Source organism: Pleurodeles waltl, chromosome 4_2, assembly GCF_031143425.1.
Source record: "Pleurodeles waltl isolate 20211129_DDA chromosome 4_2, aPleWal1.hap1.20221129, whole genome shotgun sequence".
NCBI classification, from domain to species: domain Eukaryota; kingdom Metazoa; phylum Chordata; class Amphibia; order Caudata; family Salamandridae; genus Pleurodeles; species Pleurodeles waltl.
This window is the reverse complement of record NC_090443.1, coordinates 891,134,142-891,147,545: the sequence shown is the minus strand read 5'-3', so window position 1 is coordinate 891,147,545 and position 13,404 is coordinate 891,134,142. Positions and strand designations below refer to the sequence as shown.

The window sequence follows — 13,404 nt, the reverse complement described above, 5'->3', positions numbered from 1 at the left end:
GTTTATTGGATCCATTGTGCGGATATGTACAATATCTATGGTTAATATCAAGATAATCAATTTATGTTCAAACCTAAACACTATTATAAGAAGCACTCAACAGGGATATCTCCCAACACCATTATTATGTGTGCCATTGTGGTATAACCTCTGGCCTGCATGCTCAAGGGATGCTACATACAAAGATTTAAAATTTGGTGAAATAAATATATCAACATTTCTGGACCCAAATTATAGCTTATTATACAACAGAAACACAGAGCATAATGTATCCCCACAGGTCAGAGAATGAATTGACTTTAGATGAATATTCGGCTTAAGAATGTATTAGAACAAGCCAACTTAACTAATGGCACTGAAGCCTAACAGGGTCTATTTTGACAAAGAGTTTCCAAAAACATAGTGAAGTGCGACTGTTAAATATGTGGGAAACATGTAAAAGACACAAGCATAGTATTGAAGGATAACTATTGTCCTGTATTGGAGAATCTGCAAAAATCGAAAGAGTGCTGGATACTTCTGCCCCTATTTATAGCTGGGCATAATGCAGTTTTAAATAAATTAGTAAAGTTGTTGGAAGAAAAGATACAGACCTGTGTTGGGTTACTGCTAATGCACCTAATATTTGCTACTGATAAAGAAACTGTGCTGGGATACTCATCATACAAGAGGTTTAGTTGCTGAAACAAGGCTGTGATGATGTAGTTAAAATGAATCCCTGCGAGCCTACTAATTGTGAGTCTCATCTGAGATACTGATTATAAAACTTAGGTGGGATGACACTGGATTATATATTACTATGGTTCAGTCGACCTAATATGCAACAATTTGTTTAGGACTGCAATGTTACAAAAACAGAAGCAAAATCAACAAATGCTTTTTGCTGCCCAGACTTCTTGGTTTGTCAACATTCCTTTTTCTAGGAAGCAAGCCTTCTTTAGCACACTCAGTACACTTTTGACTTAACAAGTATGGGTGGGTAAACAACGTCAACCGAGTTGAGCTACATTGACTCTCCTTTACTCCACAGGGGAGTTCATGTTACTGCATCTGGTGAAATACTAATATGTTGCTCAGGAGCAACTGTGCCATGCTAGGGTGCTGATCACACACACTGAGGCAGAAAGAGGGGGAGGGGTTAAATTCCCTAAGTTCTTAAATATTTGAGAGGTTTCTACTTAATTTAGCAATTTGTACAGTTGGCCAGCACTGATGCACTGATCATTGTTTTGTATTTTCAAATATACAACACCCATTAATACTTCAAGATTTCAGTTATTTCCACAGCAGCCTAGCAGTCGCATGACTTATGCAAATGGGAGTGTCTGCCAATCCTAAAAATACTGCATCTATGTTGCAGTGATCATGGAAAAGACAACGTAGGGCCACTCTGGAAAGTGGCAGTGAAATGCAGGCCTAAAACGAAGGCCCAGATTTTCAGTTCCCTATGGGCAGGCAAGACCCCCAGTTTTTCCTTTGTGAAATGCAGATCCTTCCCATTTGAGGCAGGACTGGTTTAGGCAACCATAAAGCTATACTACTGGGCACCCTAACTAGTTAATATCAATGACTGGTTCCGCACTGACAAGGATGACCCAGCGTATATAAAATGGTACGGCACACTCACTGGGGTGACCTCCCTATGGCACATGACCTGGCTCTCTGAGTCGGCCGGCTCAGCTGGCTTCGGTGCCCGGGACAGTATCTGTATTTCCACATTGGGGAACATTTGGGCAGGTGGTCAAATGAAATCCTTCCAGGAGCTAGTGGCAGAGTTCGCCCTTCACTCATCCCAATTTTATAAGTACCTCCAGCTGTGCCATGCCCTCAGCAAATAAAAGGCACATTTAGCCACCCTCCCTGAATTCAGCTCTTTCGTTTGCAAGCTGGTTACTGACTCAATGGGCGGGAGCGGTATCTTGCTTCTATACAGAACTCTGGTGGCCAACATCCCATGCCCTTACTTACCCTTCAAGTCAGATGGGAGGAGGATGTGGGCGTCCTAGACGTTGACGAGTGGAGTGAGGCGAAGACGGCCCTGCGTGAGCTTGCCATCTCCATGCGCCTGTGCTTGATCCAATTCAAACTTTTCCATCAATTGTATTCCCCTGGGAGGCTCTGGTGTATGGGAGACACTTCCGGGTCAGAAAACCTGCGCTGCCATCACTCCTGTGTCATGTGTTGTGGGAGGGCCTGGTGGTGTGGACACAATGGTTGGAGATTAATGACAGGATTGGATAGGTGATTGGCCGAAGGTTGGAGTTGGACCCTAAAATCTTGCTGTTGGTGGTCATGAGCGGATTGGGGGAGACCTGTACCACAGGCCCTCTTCAAGCTTCAGCAAACCTAACAGCCAAGCGAGACCTAGCCCGCTATACTGAATACTGATATTGATTAATTTATAAGGTGCGGGGATGCTTGAAGGCATCTTGGTGCTGGTGTCTGCTAAATAAAGTGTTGAGCAAATGAAGCTTGTAAAAGATCCTATCACAGGGGACAGGAAAACAGCCAGGTTTTGAGGTGTTTCCTAAAACAAGACAGGTTTGACTGACATTTGAGATGTCCCAACAAACTGTTTCAGAGTTGGCAGGTGGAATAAACAAAACCTTTACCACACCATGTCATTTTCTTAATCTTAGGAACATTGACTGTCCTGGAGGCTGTAGAGCACAAGGTTCTTGGTATGTACCAGGAGAATCACTTCTTCAGAAACTCAGGGCCTACACAATGCAAAGATGTATGTGCCAAGCAGAGTGCCTTAAAACACTTATTTTACTGGGAGCCAGTAATGCCTCAAACAGACTTGAACTTGGGAATTCTCTTGAGGAGGCAGTCTGCTCCATTCTGCAGAATCTGAAACTTCTTTAGTGACCGTTGCCCATGTATAGGGCATAACAATAATCCAGCCTGGACAGAATCAGTGCAGTGACAACTGATTTCTGTAAGTCGAATGGGATAATAGGGAAGACTTTTCCCAGGGTTTGCAACAGAAAAAACAGGATGAGGTGAGTTTAATAATCTGGTCGGTAAATTATAGAGTCAAAGATCACCTCCAAATTCCTAACTTCGGAAACTGGAGAGGGAGGAAGGTGCAGGGTCTGAGGTTGAGCGCAAAAAAGTATCCTTGCCAAAAAGAAGAATGTTGGTTTTCTCAGAGTTCAGCTTGAGGCTTTTACTCATCCAGTGAACAACTGTGCCCATATAGCTATTAAAACGGTGCGCAAACTCTGATACATTGTGGGAGATTGACACTACAATTAACGTATCATCTGTGAATGCAACTGACGAGAAGCCAGATGTATGGATTAGTCTGGCCAGAGGAGCTGCATAAATGTTAAATAGCATAGGGCTCAGTGATGACCCCGAGGGACACCACACAGCAAGGAAAAAGGCTTGGATAGAAAGTCCACTATAGCAAATGATTGTTCCCTGTCGGAGAGGAAAGAGCATAGCAGATCAAAAGCTGATCCACCAATTGCAATCTCAGCAAGGCGCTCCAACAGGACCGAATGGCTCACGGTGTTGAAGGCTGAAGATAAGTCTAACAGGATCACAACAGCCTTCCCTCCGTTGACCAGAACGTTTCTTATTTCCTCGGCAGCCACTACCAGAGCCGACTCAGTACAGTGATTTGATCTAAAGCCAAATTGTGCAGTATCCAGAATTCCATTAACATAAAAAAACTCCAAGAGTGCTCATGTGCTTTCAAGCCTTTTCCCCCAAAAAAGGCAGGCGAGAAATAGGGCAAGTTTTTTTTTACCTCATTTGGGTCCAGCAAAGGTCTTTAAGCAGCAGAAGGGTGCAGGCTTTTTTTCCCCACTCAGAAGGGAAGTGACCAGAGCTGATGATGGTATTTAATAGAGTGGACAGTGAAGAGTGAAGGAGCTACCATCCCTACTATGTCATGTAGAATTTCTGGCGGGCAAGGATCGGACGGAGATTCTGACTTTGCATGTCCAATAGGTTCTACTACTCCTTCTATGGTGAGGAGGAGGAAAATTACAAAATTCAATTTTGTTGGGATCTACCCAGTATTCCCCAAGAGCAGGAGGTGCAGAAGCATAGCTGAAGTCCAATTTTCCATGCATTTCCTTCATTTTTTTTTTAATTCCGCTAACTTGTCACAAAGTGGTTCGCTGGGGGACAGAGTGCTGCTGGTATAAGGGCTAGAGAGCACCTGGACTGCTTTAGAAGGTTTTCTTGCAGACATTTTTGCAAAATTGGTTTTTTTCCCGAGAAGTAGTTTATTTTTTCAGCAATAATCAGCTTTTTGTAATCTTGGATACTGGACAGATAAATCTGCCCCAGAGTTCGAGTGGGCAAGGGAATGGTCTATTGTGTGGCAATGGGGAAACTTGTGTACAAAGCACAGGGGTCCCCCACAAGTAGGAGCGCATCTAGGAGCACTGAAAGAACTGTGTTGATGTTCCTGACTGAATACCTCTAAGGCAGTGCTTAATTTGTGCATGTTGTTTCCGGTGCTGAGCACCGGCACTTATTTCTGAGGGCCGGGGCTTATTCTTCTGCCTCAAGCATTTGCTGAGAGCAAAAGACACATGTGGGACAGACGGAGGGAGGGAAAAACGAAAAAGCGTCACAAAGGGAGAAAGTAGAAAGCTGCAAGAGTAAGCTAAAGGGGCTGGGTTTGGCTTTATATGGATTGAAGAGGCCCGAGATGGCTTCAGGATTACGCCGCCTCAGTATTCCGTGTTCAAACATTTAATTGCTGCAGCCGCGAATTTAAGAGGAGGGTTTTGGGCTCTGGCACCTTTTTACTTACAAATTAAGCACTGCTCTAAGGAATATGGGAAAGGCAATGGGTTGCCACAGACTGCATAGTCCGCCTCCACGTTCTCTTATTTATCTGTATCCACTCACGACAGACATCCACAGCCATCACGAAACCTATTTATTGTTGCCTGTTTTGCATGATAACATTATGCTACGGTATGTTTTAAGTTTGATGACCTACGTATTGTTACAGGGTTGCTGGGGCTCCAGATGCAAATACATTGTTGGTTTTTGTTAGCTTGTTTATATGAGCAATAGAAGGAAAATCAATAAAAAGTGTTAGACGAAATGTTGGATTTCTATTTGTATATGTCATTGGAACACCCACTACTCTGCAAGAAAGCCTGTGACGTCTGAAAGGGCATAAAAGTGGTAGAATGAAGAGCACAGTCTTTTACCTACGTGGTAAGTTATGCAGTCAAGATTACTTAATGAGGGTAACTGTAGGTCAGACAAAGCAAAATATTCCTTGACTCAACATGCTTTGTTTATACCTGATGACTGACCCGTAAATTACCCAGTGGAAGGAAAAAGAAGAGACGTGGGGTAAAAACAGGAACAAAAAAAAACAATGATCCAAAAAGAAACTTCCCAAGAGCCACACTAAAGGTATTATTTTTTGCATCAGGAGAAAAGCACAATCAACACTATTAGGTGGGAAAGTGAACTAGTGGGGGTATGCTGATGTTTCACGTATAGTATACAGAAGCGTATATGTTTCAAGCGCGGCACTAGGTAGAGTATCAACATGCTGAGAAACAGAAACAGAAAGAGCTATGTCTAAGAAGGACTTTTATAGGAAATCATTGATTCTCATGAATGTTTTAACCACATGAACAGAGCCACTGTTTATGAGAAGGTGTATGCACAAATCTATGTCAAAATGTCTCCTATAAAGAATGTCTCTTTCTTACATAATCTTCGCACCTGCTGGACAATGACAGGTCTCACACCTGACACCCAAGCTCTTATACAAAGGAACATCAGGAAGTGGGCACAGAACTGTTAGATGACTTTACAAAGCTATCCTTGACAAAGACAACTCCTCCCATAATTGTTTCAAGATACCTGGAAACTTGAGTTTCACATAGAGCTACACAAGAAAGAATGGACTCAGCCCTGAGAATACTCACACAAAGTATGTTGCAACCAGTTTCAAATTAGTGCAATATTTTATTTTACACAGAGCTTACTATTCCCTATCCAAAATTAACCGCCTATTCCCAGCAATTGATGTAGCCTGTGCCCACTGCAGAGCTGCATAACAGGACATGCTATGGGGATATCCCACACCGTCACTGTTCTAGTTGCAAGTCCTTTCTTGGATGGTGAAGTTAGTGGGCCTCTCAAAATGTGTGTCCTGAGACATCTGCATGTTGGGAATCTTTAAGTAGCCCAAAAATACAAAGGCAGCAGTGTGGTTTCTCAACTTGCCATTCATGCTGCTAAAGCATGCCTTTACCAGTAAACGGCGATTGGCTCCACCTCCCTCTTTAGCTAAAAGCGCCAGAGACTTACTATACTGGGCAGAAATGGAAAGCACAACGCTTAGTAGAGAGAAGAGGCTCGTGGTATTCGCAAGCACCCCATAGCCAACAAATAGGACAAACTGTGGCTGCCTCTCTTGACCACCCAGAATGATGTAAACCCTGTAACCTAATGGTCTTTTATCCCCGCTCTACTGTAATTAGTCTGCCTAACTCCCTTCTATTCTCTTACACCCTTACCACTCAATTGCCCATCCGTACGCTTGCAGTCTGCTCACTGACAACAGAGGAGAGTTGAAGGTTTCCCCACTGGCAGTTCCCAATGCCTATGCACCTTAGCACTTGTTAAATGTTAGCCTGCCACTCTTTTTTAAACTCCTGAGCACTTCCCCGGGATGCCAGCTCTATCAGTTGATGTTCTTTTTTACTTAGTATGGGCACCTGTCTATCTTACATCTTTATAATCTACACTGTTGATCAAATCAATCTTGTTTAATCATACAGTTACAATCAGAATTTCTTAAATGCTGGTAGTATTCTCTTTACTGTAAGTATCCTGAATTGAAAAATCTGTAACACGCAGGCAATGACAGTTACTGTACTTGACCTAAATGTTCCAAAGCCAGGTTATAATGCTACTTTATTCTGTTGTACACTATAGCAATGGTTGACATATGATAATCTTAAGAAAAATGATTTTAAAAGTGTTTTTTTAAAAAGAGGACTGAACATATGACTACCGAATAGGTCCAGTGGCTTATGTTTTCATTCTTATCTACAAAAAAAGTACAGAGTTAAATAGTAAAGTGTTAAAAGGACCGAGAGGATAAACCTCCTTTCCAAGCACAGAACTTGAGGAACAAGTTACTGACCTTCGGTAACTCTCCTTGGGAGAGGCTATCTAGCTGCAGATTTCTTATCCTTTTGAATATTCCCCAAGAGGCAAACTGGATCTAGAAGCTTTTCAGCTGTACCTTTACATAGCAGTAAGTGGCGCCGTACACCTACACACTGATGCTGATCCACTCAAGAAATGACGTGTGGAGCCTATCTAAGTGTCACGTCCGTGCGTGGACATCAGCTGCTTTCGGGAATGTCTATGGCCCCAGAAACTGAGCCTCGAAAAAAAGAAATGGTGTGACCATGGTTCAGATGACTAGACTTGGGATCTTATTAATGGATGGAGTCCAATCTAGTATGGGAGAGTCAGTGAGGAATCTGCGACTGGACAGTCAAGACAAGAAATGACTTGTTCTTCTGATATAGACTTCAAGCTGTAGATTACTCACCTTTTGAATAGATATCAATGCTGTACCTATATGGATGGGGGTCTGTAACTGAACTCAAACCAGAAAGTCCTGCAGGACAGAGTATGCAGAATTCTACTCCCATCAAACCTGACTGTCCTGAGACAACAGTGCTTCATGCACACATGAATGGATGCTCACGTAGCCACTTGGCAAGTATCCAGGATAGGGACTCCATGTGACAATGCAGTGGTGGCAGCATTCACCCTAGTACAGTGAGAATGCAGTCCTTTCGGAGGCTGCTTTTAACCAGATGCATAGCCGACCTTAATGCAGAACATGATCCAGTGGGAGATGGTTCTCTTGCTCTGGAGAACCTTGCAAAGAGCTGCTTGTCCACCCAGTGTTCTTTGATATGACCTTTGTAAAAGCTCAGCGCTATCTTTGGGTGGTGGGTTACAAATAATGGAGTCCCTCCTCCACCCTAGAGGGGTGATGCAGACTACAGGACACTGATAAGGTGATGTTCTGACTGACATGGAAAGGTGTCATAACCTTAGACAAGAAAGAAGCCTTTGTCCCTGTACAAATCACAAACAGGAGTAATCTTTTGTCAACTCTACAATTGCTAACGACTGTGCCTGCTGTAAATGAAAGGACATTTTCAGTTACTAATGAGGGCACAGTGATCAGCACAATGACAATTCAAATTAGACAGATTATAACATCTGCAGTACCTTAAATACCTGTAATGATGATCTTTCCAAGAATACACAGAACATATAAAACAGAAGGACGCAATGGACTACAGTCAGATTACTCTCATGATCCTTTTAATCTATGTTCCTCTTTATCTGGCCACATTTTAAGATTTGAGGATATCAGAATATACCACTACCTGTGCTTCCCTGTGAATAAGTATGTAATAGATTAATACATTTAGTTTGATAATTCCACTGCTTGGACTGCTGGAAATAATTCTCTTAAACATATGTATATTAAAATCAGATCTCACCGCTATCAACAGCTTCAACTTCCCGATCAATTGCATCTTGTATCATTAAAGGCGAAATAAAGAACTGGGCCCATCTGTGAAGAAAGAAATTCTATTTATTTTATTACAATTGGTGTATTATAACAAGTGTTTCCGGTTAATGCACACACATTTTAAAAATCAGTATTACTGGGAACTCAATACATTACTGATAGATCTAGTTGGGGCATTGGAAGATGTAGGGTGAGCCTGGCTTAATTACAACTCCCACCCCCCCCAGACGCAGGTGGAATGGGTGCTCCAGATTTCAGGGCATATTGTTATGCAATCCAATTGCAATGGTTTACGTACTGGGTAGCGGGCCTACACCTGACGGAAATAAATTGCACATCATAGGACCTGAAACAGGGCAGGTTACAAACATTGTTATTCACAGGGTAAAGTTTTTAAATAATGCTGTAATATATTGGAAACAAGCTCTAAAATATACTGAGGATCCATTACCCTATGCATCCAACATACCTCTATTTGGCATACCAACACCCCTGGGCCTGCTCATATCAGTTCACATCAGACTATGGGATACAGTAGGTGTACACACGATTGGTGATCTATTTGCAGATGGCCTTTTAATGTCCCACTAGCACTTCACTCAAACGCATTGAGTACCAGTATCCCTCTTTCTCTTACATGCTAGAATATCCAAATAGGTTTGTAAAACCTGGGCACACAAAGGAAATGAACCACAAACTCATTCACTAGTTCAGACGCTACATGAGAGGTACAGGCAGATATCTGATCTAGTGGCTATACAGGGGCATACGGTAATATTCATACACATTGCTGGGAACTCTAAGGACTCATTGGGAGGGGGACATAGCTTGGGCCCTGAATGACAAAGAATGGCATTTTGTGAAAGAGCACCCAAGCAAAATATCACGCAATTTCTGCTTTAAATTGATACGGTTCCCTCTTTTACACAGGGCATATTATACAACACAAAAACTACACACCATTTCTCTATCAGTATCTCCAGACTATCCCAGATGCCGTAGTAGTCCTGCAGACCTCGTACATATGCCCTGGTCCTGCCCTTCCCTATAAACCTATGTGGTGGATGTTCATACTGACCTTGTGAATCTGATGGAAGCCCCACACTGGCACACACTAGAACACTTCATATTAGGCCTTTGCCCTCGCCCCAAATCCTCTACAACCCTGTCACGATTAGTGGATCTGGCTTTACTGTTAGCCAGGAGACAAGTAACAAGGCAATGGAAATCACCTATAGCTCCCACGTTAGATAGCTGCCATAAAGAGGTGGATCACTGGGGACTAGCTGAAATCTCAGTACTTTGCAGAGAAGAATATCGGGGTCTACGTGAAAAAAATATTTCTCTGCAATGGGACAGGGGACATGAATTGTTTAAATTACAAACCACAGAAACTATTACAGGAAGACAGTAAAACAGTTCACACTGGACTGACAACCTCGAACACCTGGATCCCATGACTAAAGACTCATCGCGGGTATTATACGTCACTGAACACTTAACATTTCTCTCTGAGATTCTCTAATGCAGATATAAAATAAACCAGGTGAATCTCCCTCTTTAACCATTCCCGTTCCTCTGCCTGCCCACAGGCAAGGTCCCACCACCCCACATCATTTCTTTCCTACTTCTACCTTATGCCAGAAGCAGCACAGCTTGGTTAGGGTTGGGTAAGGTATGGGGTAATCAGAAATGTTACTGAATGTACTTCAATTGAAATTTATTGCAGAAATGAGACAAAGTTACTGTACTTATCAAATAATATGTGACTAAAGAGGAAGAACATTATACTGACTGTTCTACTGCAAAACTGTATGACTTGACTGTCACCTGTATATGCTGTAAGAAAAAAAACTAATAAAAAGAGTTAAAAAAATGTTTTTAAAAAACATATGTTTATCAATACATCAGTTCTGAAGAGTAAAACTATTCTTATAGGTCTTATGTTTGTTTTGTCAAGTCAATTTAATAATTTTTTAGCATAGGTACACTGGTGTCGCATGCTAGAATAATTCTGTCAGAAGAGGGCATTTTGGGTCGAGCATTCGAGACCTCTTGTATATACTTTAGTATATACTTCTATACTTCTTTGTGGGGTCTCTGCTTGCTTTTTCACTAGTTTGTTTCAGTGTCCTTAAAAAAACCTTGCTTGCTAGTGGTCAATCCTTGCTCTTGGTCCCACCTTTTCCACAGTTGTACACTCCCCTGGAGCATGGCCCTATTACTTTTACCCTTCCACTTGTGCTTATGTAGCATGTGCTTAGGGATTACTTTTTTCTTAGACTAATAGAACTTGACCAGAGCACTGGATGTTTCAGTGACTCCAGTCTGTTTCTGTTAACTGGGCTCTAGTCTATTACTTATTTTCATCTGTAGTTATGTGTGACTTTGATTATTCCATTCCTTACTCTCCCTCGCGGATTTTCTGTTCTTGCATTGCAAATGCTTGTTCCTTTTGTCTATCTTTGCAAGCTCACAGGGGCGCTTTGAACCAGCCGCTTATGTCAACCGTTTTACTTTTCATTTTCAGTTTGTGTGGCAAGAAAACGCTAATAGCTCTAACTTGAGCGAACGTGAGACCCATTACAGTTCAAATGCTTGTTTCAGAGAGAGATGATGAGCTTCTTTGAATTCCTCAGACCTCTTACCTCCTTATATGTTGAACATCCACTCAGTGGGAAAACCTTCACACGATCTGCACTACGAAGAAAAGGGGAACTCATCTAACAATATGAAAATTGTAGAACTGAACACATTTATCTCCTAGAATGTTTAAGGCATTAACAACAAATTCAAAAAAATAAAACACTAACTTCCTAAACAAAAATGTACATCTAGGATTTATACATGGAACCAAACTGAATGAATGGGAGGTCAATAAAATCAAACAAAAAGGGGTAGGAAGAAGATATTTTTTGTAACCCCAAAGACAAAATGTGGTGTTGCTATCTTGATCAGCAAAATCACAAGGAAAAGGGTGGAAACCATACTAAAAAAAAAAAAAAAAAAAAACACACACACAAAAAAAACAACACTACTTATTCCCCATTCGATATATGTGCACCTGTGCCCAGAGTTTACAACTTTTGAAATAAAATAGAACATATCATTAGAACTAATCCAACAAATACCACCTTTATCGAGGCCAGTGACTACAATACACTTGCTGTTCTGAAGTCAGACCGGAGATAGACAGTGAACAAATTCACAAAAAGTATAGAAGAATTTAAGGCAGAAGACACAATAGACCCATGAAAAATCGTCAACCACAATCACAGAGAATATACCTTCTTTTCTCATTCCCATTACTCATATTCAATAACTGATTAGACCTTTGTCAACAAAAAAAAACGAACAACAGTCCATGTTAATATTGATCCAATTATACTTTTGGGTCATAAGCCAGTGCATCTCTTTTGAATGGTACTCCTTCCAAATAACAACCTGCCACAGTGGAGACTGAATGTATCCCTCCTACAAAACCATAATTTCAGAAATGTATCCACAACCTAATAAAGGAATGTTTGAGCATCAATGAATCACTGGATAAATCATTATATTCACAGGCAACAAAAAGGAAAGACTGAGGGAAGAAAACAAAACCCCCTAATAGAAATAAAAAAGAGGAAAACCTTAACATTCAAACAATGATTCAATAACACTTCAGCACCTTATCAAACTGCAAGCAGAAAATAACACAAGCTGTCCCTATGTGGCGGACTACACCTTACTAACAATATAAACAATAGCTCACATAGGCAGCAATCTTAGCAGTATGCAACTAGCCAACTACTATAAAACTAGAAGTGTGTAAACATTTTTATCAGAGGCAAAAACGACAAAAACAAAACGAATTACAAGGACTTTGTGTCAGCATTTCAAGGTTTATACAAAGGACTATATTCCAACAAAACACAACAAACAGCTACTGATTTTAACAAATACTTTGAGATAATTTCTCCTCCAAACTGTTAGCAGATTGGATATGGCACTACAAGAAGAGAAGTGGGTGTATATTAGGAAGAAAACAATATAGCAATCAAAATACTGAAATAAGGAAAATACCCAGACCTTGACAGATTTACCCCAGAAATCTATCAACAATTTACAGAAGGCAACACCAAATTTACAAATATTTATAGACATTTTATACAAAGTAAACCTCTACAAGGTTATTTTACAGAAGTTACTTTAAGTGTACTACCTGCAGAAGGAAACAACCTACAGTATACCAAACATTTCAGATGAATATTATTAATAAACACCAACTAAGATGTTCACAAATGCTCTGATCTGCCATCTAGGAACCAATATCCCAACAGAGGAAGCATGTGAAAAATATGGGGGAGAATTACACTTGATGTCGAAAAGACATCTGATAAGGTTGGTCATATTTATTATAAATGTTTGGTGCCTTGCATGGTATACCACACATTTCTGTGGACTTAAACTACTCTGCAACCAACAGAAAGCAGGTCTATTTGTTACTCTATCACATGGCATTTGACTAGCAAGAGTCAGAAGACAGGATTGCCCAGTCTCCTCACTAATCTTTATACTGCTTAAGAACCCCTACTATAGAAAATAAGAATGAAGAACAACGTGTGCTAGATAAACATTCGTGGCAATTAACGTAATGCTGCTGCATATGGAAATGACTGTTTGGGAAAAATAAATGATCCAAAAAAAAAAATCTATTCCACAGCTGCGTAAGTATATACTGCCACATGCCACAAAGTTTCTACTGAGAACACTCATCCCCATAAAAATAATCCTTTATAAACAAATAAAAATAAAAAGCACATCCAATGAAATACCGCTCAATATCAGCA

General features: G+C 41.0%; 1 protein-coding gene across 1 annotated transcript in view; it reads right to left on the bottom strand.

Moving 5' to 3' along the window:
• The window catches only part of NRDC (nardilysin convertase), a 780,134-nt gene that overhangs the window by 671,169 nt on the left and 95,561 nt on the right, over positions 1-13,404 (bottom strand). The window contains exon 5 of the mRNA XM_069232676.1: positions 8,541-8,614. Coding sequence (XP_069088777.1) covers positions 8,541-8,614 — 74 coding nt within the window. The remainder of the gene's footprint in view (positions 1-8,540; positions 8,615-13,404) is intronic.